The following is a 15,905-nucleotide window of genomic DNA, read 5'->3' on the forward strand; positions in this document are numbered from 1 at the left end:
TAATCGTGGTATGGGTCCATCAGTAGCTGAAGCTAATACATTATTAATACAATGCAGAAAAGGCATAAAAGCACAATGAATATGTTTGCTGTGAATTCAAGCATTAGCTTGAAGTTGTTTCTCAAAGCATGATGCAGTGCTTTCTAGACTACGAGGAGGTAACAAAGATGACAGAAAACGTCTATTATGAACAGATATTTTTAAGCACACCATCACAGGTAACTTGCATGCAAGAATCTTAAAACAATTGGCTAATGCATGTGCTGATATGATACACTCTAGAGCAAAAGAGAGAAAAATTGTTTTAACAAATACGTAGAGAAAAAATGAGCCTGCTAATAAATTTTGTTATTAATTGGGGACTTTTAATCTGTCAAATTGGCTGATGCCACTGCCACAGCAGTATTCATGTAACTACTACTATCAATAATTTATTGTTTAAGTGCAGAAAAGAAATGCTGCTGAAAAAAATTATCTATTAATCAGAAAAATAGACAAGAACACTAATATTACAACTTCAAATAATAATAAAAAACCCCTAACAAACCTACTAGCGTAGATTTTTTGGTACTGTTCTGTAAAATTGAAGCAGACACTGGCATTTTCCGGTGACTTGAGATGGGTGGTTTATTCATGGAGCTTAATACCCCATTTTCTCTTTTCTTCACCGCATAGCATTCTTCACTCTGTGTCCTTGGAATAGCATTTCATGAAATGTATCAAAAGACAAGTACATTTGATGATGATGAACTTTCAATGAGACACAGAGTACCGTATGTCTTTATTCATTAGACAATCACAACCAAAATAATTAAACTTTGAAATAAAATTGTGGGTGATCCAGTGGCAAAGTCTTACACTTCTGTGCTTTCACTAGGAGCATTAACAGAAGTGCAACGAATTTATTAAAATACTGCCATTTTGGAAAGATATTCTTGTTAAAATACTCATCTATAGCAGCAAATTCTTTGGGCATTCAAATTATGCTACCCAGAAAACAAAACACAGGTATTATCTTGTTCTAATAGCTAGAGGCTCAAAAAAGCTTTCATTCACAACTTCTACTCTGACCACAACATCCCTCAGTCTAACAAATTGCTGGCTGGAAAGGAAGATGCAATGGCTTCTGCAATGTCACTAAGATACTCAGGAGCTGAAACAAACTACAGTGTGTGTAGAAGTCAAGTTCTGCTGCAACAGGGCTCCAAACAATGACAGGCCAGTGGAAATAGAAGAGAATAGCCATAATTGTTATGTATGGGACTTCTCAAAATCTGCAGCAGATGTTTGGATTTGTTAAAAAAGGAAAAGCAGTGAATCACATTTTCAAAATAGAGCTTTGACCTAGTGCACTGACATTTGAAAACCAGTATGTTTTCTCTCCATGAAGAGCAAGTACCAAAGAACAGATGCGTATTAGCTGCCATTGAGTAACACAGGCTGCAGCTAAGCGGGAGCTGCCTACGTTTTTCCTGGAGGCATTCTGTGGCTGCAACCTGTAGCTGATTTTTAGGGTGGAAACTCATCAGTACGAGAGGCACTGCGCAGTGTTACTGCCAAGACCCAGCCCTAAATATAGCAACGCAGCTAAAACAGTACACGACAGCTTTACACCTTCTATAAAACTGGGCAGTCAGAGCCCTGCCGTTCCTAGCAGCTTCAGCATAAATCACAACGGCGGCACAGCCTCTTACCGCGGTTTGTACGCTGCCTTCCCAGGCAGAAGAGGACTGCCCGGCCCCCGAGGTGCGCGGCCCTGCTTCGCGCCAGGATTTCCGCGAGGACGGGACAGCCCGGCTGAGAGGCGCGGAGGCTGGGGAGAAGCTGCGCGCCCCTGCCCGGACGCGGGCGGTGCCCTGAGGGAGCGGGACTGGCCGGGAGACAGCGCCATGAACAGCAACAAGGGCGCCCGTCGTTCCCCTCCATCTCCGCGGCGAAGGGAGCGCCGTCCGCGGCAGAACACGGAGCCGCGGGCGGAGACTAGGCGCCGCCGCCGCGCAAGGGCGGCCGTGCGCCGCGGTGCTCCAGGCCCGGCTGAACCGCATCGGTCCCGCTGGAGCATGGGGCCGCAACAGCCCCGGCGGAGTCTCGGCAACGGCCCGCGCAGGGCGCCGCCGCCAGCGCCGCGCAGCCAGGCCGCTCAGCCGTCCCGCGCCGAGGCCTGAGTCTGGCGCTGCCGGCGCCGCCCACGGAGCCCCGTGCACTGCGGGGAAGCCCTCGCGGCGGCGGCCGCGCACGCGCACTGCGGCCGCACTGCGTCGCCGGTGCCCTCTGGCTCCGCGCCAGGGGAGCCCCGCGCCGGCAGCGGGGCGGCCCGGGCGGGGCGGGGCGGCGGCCGCGTCGAGCGCCTATTAATAGCGTGGGAGGCTTCCCCTCGTTCGGGGAGCGCTTTCCCGCGGCGCGGCGCTGTGTGTGCCGCCTCCGGCGGGGAGCCGGGGCTGTCGGCCCCTCCGTGCTCAGCAGTCGGTTCCGTGCGGAGCCGGCGCTGGGAGCAGCCCGCGTCTGCAGACAGCGCAGGCGGGAAGGGGCTGCGACTGCGTCAAGGGACAGCCCTCAGGGCGCGAGAGCGGGGTCTCGAGCGGTGCCACTGTCCGCCGCGCCGCAGTCAATGGCGGCCGCGGCCGCGCGGTACCCGGGGCTCTGGCTTCAGCAGTGCCCCGCTTTCCGCTGCGGGAGGGAGGCGCGCAGCGCCGGGGTCTGCCCCGGTCTGGCGCTGCGGGCGGTGGAGCGGGGCGTGCCCGGAGGGCCGGAGTCCGCGAGATTCCCGTTCGCCAGAGCAGCCGGCCCCCTCCGGCCGCGCGCTGTCAGCGCCCAGAAATCTCCGCGTAGCGGCTGCCGAGCGCGCGGCACCGCGGACCGCGAGCCAGCGGCGCGCGGCCCCCCCGCCAGACGGGGGGAGGGGAGCAGAGCGAGCCGAGCGAACGGGGTGGGGGTGAGCGGGACCTCTGCCCGCGAGACCGTGGCAGCGGCGCTGGGGTCCCCTGGGCGCTCCCCGAGACCAGCGCGCGCCGCCTTTCTAGGCAGCAGCCTCGCGTTCCCGTGGCCCGGAGCCTCCGCGCGCTCCCGCCGTCCGGGGGCGGGCGCGCGGCCCGGCGGCAACCTGGCTTCCGTGACCGGGCTCCCCGCGCCCCCCTACCCGGGGCCGGAATCGCCATATAAGGAGCGGGAAGCCTCCGCCGGAACCGAGACTTATAAGGCTGTTTCCTAATATGGAAAGTGCGGCGGGGGCTTCCGGCGGGCTGGCCGGGGCGGGCGGGGGCCGGGGACCCCGCGCCCCGGGGCCGGCGGCGCGGCGACGGCGCAGCGGCGGCGCTGCCCATGGCGGGGGACAGGCCCGCAACGGGCGCGGGGCTCCCAGCCCCGGGCGGGCGGGGTCCCCACGGCCCGGCTTTCCCCGGTGCCAGGCGCTGACGCCAGGCGGGGTCCTCCAGCCCGCATCCATATAAGGGCTTCCTGCATTCCATATATGGCCATGTACGTCAGGGCCGGGGCGGGCTGCGGCCGGTGGGACCCGATATATAGAGGCGGCTCCGGGGCGGGCGGGGAGCCGAGCGCTTCCAGCGGGCAGAGCCGGGGGGATCCCCGGGCGGGCGGGCGGGCGGGCGGGGAGCCGAGCACCTTCAGCGGGCAGCGCCGGGGCGACCGCGGCGCAGGGCACGCAGCAGGCGACGGCCGCCTCGCCGCAGCCGGCCCGTCCGCCGGGCCCGCGGCGGCAGCGCCACCACCCGCCAGGGCCCGAGCCCGGCGTCCTCATGGCCGCGGCCAAGGCAGAGATGCAGCTCCTGCCCCCGCTGCAGATCTCCGACCCCTTCGGCGCCTTCCCGCACTCGCCCCCCGCCATGGACACTCACTATCCCAAGCTGGAGGAGATGATGCTGCTCAGCGGCGGGGGCCCGCAGTTCCTTGCCCCCCCCGGGGCGCCCGAGAGCGCTGGCTTCGGCGCCGCCGGGGAGCCCGGGGAGCAGCACTTCGAGCACCTCGCGGCAGGTAAGCGCGCTGGCCTCGCCCGGGCGGGCGGGGAGTCCCGGTCCGTCGCGGGGGCAGCGGCGCCTGCGGGGGCTCCGCGCTGCAGCGGCGCCCCGGTCCCGGCGGCTGCGCGGGGGGATTCTCCTGTGTGCGTCAGCGGCTCCGGGCTGGCGGCTGCTGGAGACCTGCCAGCGGCGCTGCAATATGTTACGCTCAATTATTAATTAACCAGAAGCAAGGATCTGGCGCGGCGCTGCGCTGCGTGGGGATGGCTCGCGAAGCACTGGCGGCAGCTGCAGTGGCTGCTAGAAGTAATCGCTATTCCTCTCTTTTCAGACACTTTTCCCGAGATCTCCCTGAACAACGAGAAAACCCTGCCAGAAACCAGCTACCCCAACCAAACGACGCGACTGCCACCGATAACGTACACGGGGCGCTTCTCCCTAGAGCCGGCTCCCAACAGTAGCAACACCTTATGGCCAGAGCCCCTCTTCAGCCTCGTCAGTGGGCTGGTGGGCATGGCTAATGCACCTCCCACCTCTACGCCTTCTTCATCATCACCATCCTCCTCCTCGCAGAGCCCCCCTCTGAGCTGTTCTGTGCAAGCCAGCGAGAACAGTCCAATTTATTCAGCTGCACCAACTTTTCCCAATTCCGGCTCTGACATTTTCCCTGAACCACAGACCCAGTCCTTTCCCAACCCCTCTGGAACCCCCATCCAGTATCCACCTCCAGCTTATCCGACCGCTAAAACCAACTTTCAGGTGCCAATGATCCCGGATTACCTGTTCCCTCAGCAACAGGGTGAGCTCAGTCTTGTTCCAGCTGACCAGAAGCCCTTCCCAGCTCTTGAGAACAGAGCACAGCAGCCTTCCCTCACGCCGCTGTCCACTATTAAGGCATTTGCTACTCAGACTGGCTCCCAAGAGTTGAAGACCCTCAACGCTAACTATCAGTCCCAGCTGATCAAGCCTAGCAGGATGAGGAAATACCCAAACCGTCCCAGCAAGACCCCTCCTCATGAGCGACCCTATGCCTGCCCAGTGGAGTCCTGTGACCGGAGGTTTTCACGGTCTGACGAGCTAACGCGGCACATCCGCATCCACACAGGACAGAAACCTTTCCAGTGCCGCATTTGCATGCGGAACTTCAGCAGGAGCGACCACTTGACTACACACATCCGCACACACACAGGAGAGAAGCCATTTGCCTGTGACATTTGTGGCAGAAAGTTTGCCAGAAGTGATGAGAGGAAGAGACACACTAAAATCCACCTTAGGCAGAAGGACAAGAAAGTGGAAAAGGCAGCTCCAGTCTCAACTGCTTCCACAGTTCCTGCCTACTCATCCTCTGCAACTACATCCTACCCTTCCTCCATCGCCACCACTTACCCCTCGCCAGTGCGCACAGTGTATTCCTCCCCTGCTCCATCTTCCTATCCATCCCCTGCACATACCACATTCCCTTCTCCTTCTGTAGCCACCACTTACCCCTCTGGCACTGCCACTTTTCAGACCCAAGTGGCCACCTCTTTCTCATCGCCAGGAGTCACCAACAATTTCAGTTCACAGGTGACCTCAGCACTTTCAGACATGACATCAGCCTTTTCTCCAAGGACAATTGAGATTTGCTGAGATTACCTTCTGGAATAGGAGAATTCACCTTTTCCGTTGGCATTATCAGACGTGGAGTCTCCAGTTACTCCCCCAACACCATAGTTGCAAGGCTATTTAACTTTTCTTTAAACTTCAGCTGCCTGAAACAACTGCCGTTTAAGTTTTTCCCACCTCTGTTGAATGACTTAATTTGCATGGACTGTGGATATAAGTTCAGTATAATTTTCCCCGTAAACAGTAGTCTTTTATTAGGAAGAAAGGACTTTTGATTAAGTATGTAGCTGATGTAAATTGTACATGTGCCATGGTTTTGCTTTCATTTAGGTACTCTCGATGTGAAAAATCTTTGCATATCCATATTGTATTATTTGGAGTTTGCAGGGCCATATTTTGTAAATGTTAATTCTATTTCAGTGGCAATGCTGTAGTAAGTTTCAAACTTCTTTGGGAACAGCACTTACCGTATTTGAGCATGTTAGAGTGATGCTATGTAAATATCACCTGATGAGACACTCACATGTGGCAGAAGTTTTGTTTTTAAAGTTACAAGTCTTGGTGCCTTTTTGTGAAGCCTTGCTGACATCATGCATTTGTGTGAATGGATGCTTTGCATCTTGCCTTAAAGTGAAAGGGATGTTACTCAAAGAATGTAAGGGAGAGCAGGGAAATGGGCTGGGAGAGGAGCATGAGAAAGCCCTGGGGGATGGAATGTAAGCAAAAAAAAAAAAAACCACCCACCTCTCAAAATCTATTTTTGTTACAAAAAATGTAAATTTTTATATATATATATATATATACATATATATATATATATTCAGGAGTTGGAATGTTGTAGTTACCTACTGAGTAGGCAGCAATTTTTGTATGTATGTTATGAACATGCAGTTCATTATTTTGTGGTTTATTTTTACTTTGTAATTGTGTTTGTTAAAATGAAAGTGACCGTTTGGCTTCTAAACACATTGAATGCGCTTTCCTGCCAATGGGATATTTGGTGTACAATACCCTTCAGAAAAAATAAATAAAATATCAAATCATGCAGACTTCCACATTTTCCTTTAAGCTACACAGGAAGACTGTGCTGCAGCAACACTGACTCCTTGAGTGGCTGGGAAGTAACAAGTGCTGCTTGTGTCCTGGAGAAACACCTGCTTAAAGAAAGGAGGGGAGACTCAAATCAGTCGCTTGCAAAGATGTGGATGGAGCACACACATCCTTGTGTTAGGTGCATCACCTGTTCTTTCGAAGAAGTCATTATTCCTGTTTTCTGGCTTCTCCAGAAGAATGTGAGCTAATCTTAAGGGGCAAAAAATTCTCCCAGTGCTGAAAATGAGGTTTGAAAATTAGAATCTCAGCTGTGTGTTCATAGGTAGTCAGAAATCTTACTGGATGGCAAGGTAACAGAGTAGTATCTAGGCTGGAAATACAATAAGCTCAGTCCAAATGGCTGGTTGACAAAAAGTAGCCCTGCTCAGCTGAGGACTGCCATAATTTCCTCCTTGACACAACACGGGGCATATAACTGTGTGGGCCTGATGGCCTTTAGTACAGATATTTCAGCATTTATAGGAGGAAAGCATGTCCTTACATGGTGGTTTGAAATACATTTCAGGGGATATGTGAACTTTCTGCAGAGCAAATTCAAGGGAATTTGCATCCATGAGAGCTGGTGGTGCAGGTACAGAGGAAGGTTCTGGTGTCAGTCCTTTCAGGTGGGCTCTCTACAAATCACTAATGTTTATGGTTGTGATGAGCTGGGATGCAGACATAGGCCTTGATGAATCCCAGTCTGTCATCTCTCAGGCAGGACTGTCCTCAGCGGGTTGGGACAAGCTGTGGGGAAGGGCCTGTGCTGCTTTGTCTCTTTGCTGGTTTGCGCCTGCGGTGCTGGGTGTGGTCTGCAAGCTGCTAACAGTGACTTTGTGACTAGCCCTGCTGGGCCTTTTCAGAGAAAAGCACTAGCTCTTTTCAACCCAAGGGGCTCCAGCCTCCAGCCAAGGCAGATCGACCGGCCAAGCTGAATATGTAGCTTCACACTGTCTGAGCATGTAACCCATGTCAGAAGCCACAGAAATCCACTTACGAGAGACAAGACAATAAAGAAGGACCTTCAAATATGGTGCTTCAAAGAAGGAAGCAAGTAACTTTATGTAAAGCTGACCACAATTTTTTTCCCCACCTCCAGTTCCCAAAGTCAACAGCAAAATAAACAGTTGGAGTCAACCCAAGCCCATTCTGATCTGTGGGCACTGCTCTGTTCAGATGTTTAGAATAGAATATAATAGAATAGAATAGTTCAGTTGGAAGGGACCTACAACAATCATCTGATCCTACTGCCTGACCACTTCAGGGCTGACCAAAAGTTGAAGCACACTGTTAAGGGCATTGTCCAAACGCCTCTTAGGGGCATAGGGCATTGACCACCTCTCTAGGAAGCCTGTTCCACTTGACCACCCTCTCAGTTAAGAAATGTTTACTAATGTCAAGTCCGAACATCCCCTGAAGTAGCTTTGAACCATTCCCACATGTCCTGTCCTGTCACTGGATACCAGGGAGAAGAGATCAGCACCCCCTTCTCTCTACTTCCCCTCCTTAGGAAGCTGTAGGTGTTGCTGTCTTTTCAAGCTAGTTTCTGCTAGCTCCTGGTGTAGCCTTCTGGAATTGTGATTGTGCTAAAAACTGACCAAGTGGGCTCTCAAGCAATGCCTGATGAACCTGAGGGAGCCCCAGATTCTCCAGAGCACGTTGTACAGAAATGAGCAGTGATGGTAATTGCCACGCCTAAAGAGGCAGCAAAGAAGATAGGTGCACTTTGGTGCATTGTGTGCAAAGTGGACTGAGTCAGGCAGTGTTGCAGGCCATACAGGAATGAAAGGCAGAGCACCCCTTCTAGAAGCAGGGCATGTGTCTGACACCTGGTTAGCCACCTCTGCGCTCAAGTGGCCTGTGGGTGCCAAAACAGCAGTGCAAGGGAGATGATGGGATCTGCCAGGCCTCTCTAGCTCAAAGAAACGCTGGTCCTACATGCCCCATGCTTTCTCTACTTTGTGATGGTAGATCCTTTCAACTTGTGGAGGCCTCCAGAAATCCACCTTAACCCTCTCCCCGGTCACCTCCTTAGGCTTTCTCTTGAGGGTGCTGCAGTCTCCCTTTAAATGGAAGAATTCTGGACTCCCACAGCTGTGAGCATTTGTCACAGGCACTCCACAGGTAGCAACGTCCAGCTGTGCAGACTGTTGGCCCCATGTTGACCCTGACTCAAAAAGCAGTATGGCTGAGTGGTGCAAGCCAGCAGTGCTCTGAGGGAAAGGCTCAGTACCTGTGCACTGTAGCTTGCCTGTAACGGCCTGCCAGCTGGCAAATGACACTTCCCATCCAGCAGGGAGGTCACTTGTCTGAATTGGATCTTATTGCAGGAAGCTCTCCAGTACCGTGGAGCCTCTGTTTGGAAAAAAAAAAAAAAAAAAAAAAAAAAAAGGTAAAAACTGTTGACATATGCCAACCCGGGCCACTTTCATGCAGATGCCCTCTGGTGTGACTTCCTAGAGAGCGCGCGTAATTTCAGCTTTGGCATTTGGTTTAAATTGCAGCAACTTGTGCTTTGCATTTGCCATCCCTGTTCGTGACATAAAGGAAAGGAACTCATGGGATCTTTTGTTCCCACTCTTTTCATGGCCTTCGTCCCATAAGATGAAAGCAGATTTCAGGGTTGAGAAAGCATTGGCTGTGCATTTTCTGTGAGCTCTTTTCTTTCACTGTTGGTCTGAAGAAGGCAGTGTTTCTGACTCTTAAAAAAGTTTACTCCTAGTCTAATCGGGAGTATAAGCCGGTCTCAAGGAGGCTGTTCCCAGGGAAACAGCAGGTGTTGCCAGCGGCCGCGGAAGCCCCTCGCCTTCCCAGTCGGTACAGACCCGGGGCCGCGCAGGAGTGCGGCGGGGGAAGGGAGCGGGGGCCTCTTGCTTGTCCGGTCACTGGCAGAAAGTCCCGTCGCCTGAATTAAACCCCAGCTTCGGGCCTGGCCACCGCCGACAGGAGCGGCCGCGCGTCACCGCTGGCGGCGGCCCAGCAGCTGCCGGGGCACCGCGGGGACACGCCGCGCCTGCTCGCGGGGCGCCGGGGCCGCGCGGCACCGCGCCAGCGCCGGGAGCGCGCCAGCGGGCGTGGCCCCATCACGCGGCCGCGGGGCGGCCAAGGCCGAGCGGAAACGCCGCTCCCGCGGCGGCCGGAACCGTGCCGACCATATTTGGCCTTTCCTCCGCGCCTTTTATGGCACTTCCGCGGCCCAAAAAAGGCGCTTCCTGCTCAGGCGTTCCGGGGGCTGTGCCGCAGAGCTGCCGGGAGCTCGCTGCGGAGCTGGCCCCATCCCCGGGGTGCTCAGGTGGGCCCCTCGCTGGGCCCGAGCCCCGCACTAGCCGCGGTCGGCCGGGCTGTCGGAAGGCAAGCTTCCGCTCTGCCCGAGGCCGAGCGGCAGGCCCGGGCCTTCCGGACGCGCGGTCGCGGCGCAGCTCCGGGCAGCGGCGGCCGGGCGCTTGCTGCTTGAGGGCCGGCGCTCCGAGGGCCGCTGGCGCTCTCTCGCTGGTGGCTGCTGCCGCGGTGTCTTTAACAGGGACTGGGTCGCTCTGCGCGCCTCCGCAGTAGGTAGGGTGCGGTTTGATCTGGGGAGTACGCTGGAGAGGCCGGTGCCCGTGCCCACCCAGGCTCTTCATCTGCAGAGCCTTTGTATAAGCTGCCGCTCACGTGGGGAAGTGCAGGCAGTCCTTGCCTAGGTGGCTGTTTTGTAGGTTAATTAGAGTAGAAAAAAATTATTCTTCAGTTTTCTTTTCCTTTAGAAATAAGGAGATAAAAACTACCTCGGGCATATTTAATGAGCCTGGTACCTCTTGTGATATGCTGTGTGGCCTGTTGCATTGTGACCTCTTGTGTTTTGGAAATGCTGCTGGAGAATCCATGTAAAATTGGTGAAATGCAACTGTTAAAGCTATTTCTGTTGCAACTGTGAATTGCTATTACCAAGTAGGTCATGGGCCCTGGCTGACTGAAGAGGTAAGAGTTAACAAGGAGAACAAAGACCTGTAGGCAGAGACTTTGGACTGATTTTGTGCATCTGAGCAAGACCTCAAGTAGCCCCAAGAAAAAGAGCTTTGTGGACTCTACACTGGTAGCTGGGGACTGAACGTGGTTTGAGCTGCAGCAGATGCCCTTAGAAGAGCTGCCCCCAGGCAGACCCTCACCATTGTCGAGTTTGACTAAGGCTGGGTGCAGCGGTTGAAGGCTGGCTCATGAAGAATGTCTTTGGCCCCTTAAATCGAAGTGTTAACTAGGGCTAGGGTGTTTGTTGACTCTTTGATATAAGTGGCTGTTCCTTTCAAAATTTTTCTATTTGTGGCCCAGTAGACTTTAGAATTATCAAGATTTGTGGAGAGGGCTTGGCTGTGTGATTTTTGAGGTAAAATTCTGTGTTTTTACTTGTGTACATTGTCTGAACGTAGCTGTAATAAGTACTAGTTAGACCTAGAAGGAAGGTTACACGTTTTTAAAGTGCGTTAGGACTCTAGGATGAAATATGAGCTGTAGCTAAAGAACAAGAACTTTTAAATAGTTAAGTTGACCTGCTGTAATCAAAGTAACTTTGTTTTTCAAAATCCATCTTTGACTGATAGACTTTAATGATTTATGGTCTGACTTAATTAACAAAACTGTCTTTTAGTGTTTAGCACTTTGCAGGCTTCAATTTCTGATCATTCTTTGGCACTACCATAATGAAAATGATGGATGGTCAGGCAGGAGTATTTTCAATATGCACATTCCAATTCCGTAACTACAAAAAGCATTATTAAAGCATGCTTCTTGAACTTTTTTTTTTTTAAATAAGCATATAGGCTTGTCTTTTTGTGAGCTTTTCATACTACTTTTTTGTAGCTCCAGACACAAATGATGATACACAGTGGCACTGCCAGTAAAAATGTCAACAGCGAAAAGTTCTGCTATCCAGTGTCCTCTGTAAGGTTGACCTGAGTAATATGACCTGAGTTCTGTTACTCCGACTACTGTGGTAGTGGTCTTCCCATGTAACGATAAAACTGTTGATCACAAATAGACTTGTGAACATCAGAGTTGGAGGCACAGGGAGACGGAAGTTTGATTTGTTCTTAAAAGGTGTGAACACCTTCAGCCTCTTGTGAAGATGCTATTAAAACTTTTAAGCAGCCTGAGCATTACTTGTTAATCTGTTGGTGGCTGTTCTTCGCTCTGACGGGTTTAGTTGGGGAAGGCTTTAGAAGCTCTTGAAAATGTGTTACATAATGAACATCTAAAACGTGTTTATCCCAGTTGCTGCACTCCCTTGATTGCGTGGCTGTGGGTAGCCCTCGTATTATCTACCTGAATGTGTCCAGTTGTGTACTAAGTCACTGAGCTGCCTAGTGCATTCTGACACATGGGATTGTGGGCTAAGAATGTGAACTGGAGCTATTGTTCCAGGTTTGTCTGCATTATATAGCAATTCTAGTCATGGCAGCCTTGGGAAACCTTCAAAATACTGTAAACCCACATTAGTAAAACCTAAATGTCCATCAAAGAAGTGTGTTTAAGTGCTGGAACTCTGGAGTGAGTGGGTTTAGTTTTACCAGCTTTAATGGTCTTGACTAAGTTTGTCTTTGGAATACCTGCAAACACTGGAGCATAAGGAAATGAAGGGACAGACTCGATGAGCAAATACTACAAATTTCCTAGAACAAAGTGTCAACAGTTGTTCTTGGAATACTGTCTAAAAGGTTTTTTTCCTAATAAGCTGGAGAATGGGACTTGGAAATATCTTTACATATAGTTGGAAATCTGACACAAAGTTGAAAGAAATGTACAGCAGCAGCATTTTGATCTGAAGATACTTGTGATTAAAGGTCTCTGCCATGATTCTTAACTTCTGCTTGTGTAAATAAGCTTGAGAATGATAAGAAACTCCAGATGCATTCAAATGAACTGGAAGGCAGCTGCCGGGCATTGAATTTAATGGCAGAAGCTGTCCACAGATACCCTGATTTTCCTCACGGAGGAGGGCCTTTTGTGTACAAAACCAGGCCACCTGAAGTGTTATAACTGTGGTTGTAATATGCCAGAGATCTATGGGATCATAAAGTGAACACATGATGATCTTTTTTAAAAAGCGTGTCTACATTAACATACAGTAGGTAGTAAGCAAGGAAACATTGATGACATCTGTTAAAGGAACTATAATACTTGATCAAAAGAAGTTCAGTCTCTGGTCCGTTGTCTGAAGCAGCCCTGTAATATTCTTCTAGTGATTGTGACCTCTGGCCAATAAATTTCATGAGCGAGAGCCTGTGTTTTTGCGCATTTCACCTAACTTTGTCCAAGTGATTTAGTCACAATATATGACAGGAAAGTGAATGTTAGCATATCCAGATGCTGCATGGTGGGGTGTGTGTGTGTGTGTGTGTATGTGTGTTTAAACTTGCTACTTTGTAACTTCATTTGATGCCTCTTAAGACTTCTGTTATAGAAGATGGTGAACAATACCACTTCCATGATAGCTGCAGAACTCTGTCACTCTTTTCCCAGTTTGCTCTCTTTCTGGTTGAAGAAGCAGTCTGTTTGTACAGCAGGAGATCTTTCTTTTATGTACCTTTTGTCATACCACTCTCTTGTTTCTGAGAGGTAGAGGCCTGCACAATACACCATATTCAAGATGGAGGAATGATGTGGATTAATTGTGATGTAAATCCCTCCCCCTGTGTTTTCTCTTCTTTTCCAAGTATCTCCAAACCTTCTATCTGGCTTTTGAGCAATGAGCTTTTAAACCTATTAATTATCAAGGTCTTTTTTTGGGTCATAACTGTTCTCTGAGACCATCGTACAATGTATAATGTACAAACTTTGAACCCCTCTTCCCTGTGTCTGTTTGGGTTTTTTTGCATTACCCACACTGAAATTCATCTGCAGCTTTACTGTCTGTTCCCACAATATTGTTAGTCTCTACAGCAACTCCATAGGGGCATTTTTTTTTAACTACACAGAAGGACATTGTTAGAAATCTCTGTCGTCTCACTATTCACCTGACTCTTTCAAATCCTCTGTAAGTATGGTTTCCTAAGACTAAGCAGAGATCTCTGCACAGGTCTGCTGGCAATTTTTGCCTAACTATGAACTGACCATTTGTTCCAATGCTTTCAGCCTTTTAACAAGTTACTTCTCTGGGGGAGAACTGTTCCCATGGTCTCATACAATATAGATTAGGAGCCTTTGGTGAGAGTCTGTAGTGAACAGTTTCTGGAAATCCACATACAGTAAGTTGGGTGAATTTCTTATGTCCACATGCTCATGCTTATTCCAAATTACTCTAAAGGATTTGTCAGGCATGAATTTCCTTTACAAAAATTGTGCTGATGTTTTATCTACGTTTACTACTTATTCATGTACCCACTAATTCTTCTAGCTAGCTTCTACTAGCATGCCTGGAATGGACATAGGATTTATAAATCTGAAGCTTTCTGAAACCTTTATGAAAATTCATGTTATATATGGTACCATCCAGTCCCCTGGTACCAAGGTAGAACACCACAGCTATTATGCATGTTATTTCGTCCTCAAGTAGAGCATTCGAAGGGATACCATATGGTCTAATGACTTGTTATTAATTTTGATGGCTTAATCCCTTCTGTAATCTATCCCACAGACACTTCAGTTTAAAATATTCTGTAACACAACTCCTGTAAAGGAAATTTTTGGCACAGGAACTTTTCCAAGTTTGTCTGAGACAAAATGGTTGCAAAAATTGCTTTTAGTGCCCTTCTTATGTTTTGACCATCGGTTGGCCTTATGAACTCTTTGCCCTGATATGGCTGAGAAAGGAGTCACAGGTTCTCTTCCTATCTGCAAGTTGTTTTCCCCAAGACATATTTCTGGCCTGCCATATTGTGTTTTAATATGACAGTTTGCGATCATGTTTATTTTCTGCATTTCAGTATAACTTCCAGTTTTTGGAAGGATGTCGTCCTTCCCCTTTGTCAGAATAATTATTTTGGATTGGTTCTTAGCCTTTCCTAACAGGCAATAAAGCATGATTGATGATATGATGTCTTTAAATAGTTTTCCTGTCACTAGAGAATGTTTTTACTTTTCTAGCTGCACCACTAGTTTCTCTTTATTTAAAAATAAAGAAGTTCGTTAACTCTTGTTTTGAAACTGTGCCTCATTGTAGTAGATACCTGGATTTTGTTGCTTTTGCAAGGTTGTTGAACTGTTCTTGTGTTTTGATGAATGCAATTCTATGCTTTACTTACACACAAACCTTTGTATTTTCCTATCACCCCAAACTATGTGGTTTTTAACACTTGTTTTTTCTTTGATTCTTAAGTTAAACTCTTCTGTGCCTTTTTTTTTTTTTTGGTTATTGTAAATGTCAGCATCCTGATTGCATATGGCTTATGATGAAGAGCATGCCTCCTGTATAGGCTCCTTCTATTTTTAAAGATTCCTGTAGTTCCTAATGATTCTGAATCCCTCTTCATTGTACCATTTTTTTCTAGCCATGCATGGTCCCTTTGCACTTCTGGTCCTCTGTTTGGTAGTGCGAGCGTAAAAAACCACAAACAAACAAAATGCAACCAACCAAACAAATACTGTCAGGAAGGCCTTAGCCAAAATAAGGAAATAAGGAGTTGAAGACTAAGGCCTCCCTGCTAGGAGTTGTTTGGTGGGTTTTTTTTTGGTTTTTTTTTTTTGTTTTGTTTTGTTTTTTTTTTAAATTGACAAAGTTTCTTTCCAGAAACTCTCTTTTTTTTTTTTTTTTCCCCCCACCTGCTTATATCCACCCAGATAAAGACTAATGTAGCTTTCCTAGCACTTACAAAAAGTCTGCCCAAACTTCTCTTCAGTTCCTATTTTCTGCACTTGGCTGACAAGTCATAATCTTAGGTAGTCTTATTGCTGATAATCACATTGCATGTCACTACAGCCTACCTCTGTCTCCCTTACAATAGCATCCCTGCCCTCAGCTGGTATCCTTAGAGACAAAGCCTTTGCTTCCTGAGGAGGAACTGCCCCAGAATAATTCCCTGTCATCAGACTTGCACTTTCTACCACAGGACTTTATTCCTCTTTCACAGTATGGGTTTTGCCAGCTTAAGTTGCTGTCATCGATGGTGTTATTGAACAGTCTCCTGGAGTTCCTTGGCCTCAAGATCCAGACTTTTTCCATGAGGATCCTGCACCGCATACGTCCTGTGCCCCTGGGGATGGTAAATCAACAACCATTAGTGCAATGGATTTTGAATCCATTTGATTGATGTGATGTGATGGAGGCGA

General features: G+C 49.5%; 1 protein-coding gene across 1 annotated transcript; it reads left to right on the forward strand.

Moving 5' to 3' along the window:
- Positions 1 to 3,752: 3,752 nt before the first annotated feature.
- Positions 3,753 to 6,323, forward strand: EGR1 (early growth response 1). The gene is made up of 2 exons (XM_086470949.1): positions 3,753 to 3,987; positions 4,303 to 6,323. The coding sequence occupies exons 1-2, from the start codon at positions 3,753 to 3,755 to the stop codon at positions 5,598 to 5,600; spliced, it is 1,533 nt and encodes a 510-aa protein (XP_086327075.1). The 3' UTR covers positions 5,601 to 6,323.
- Positions 6,324 to 15,905: the final 9,582 nt, after the last annotated feature.

The sequence above is a fragment of the Leptosomus discolor genome, chromosome 10, assembly GCF_034619465.1.
Source record: "Leptosomus discolor isolate bLepDis1 chromosome 10, bLepDis1.hap2, whole genome shotgun sequence".
In the NCBI taxonomy this organism is placed as follows: Eukaryota; Metazoa; Chordata; class Aves; order Leptosomiformes; family Leptosomidae; genus Leptosomus; species Leptosomus discolor.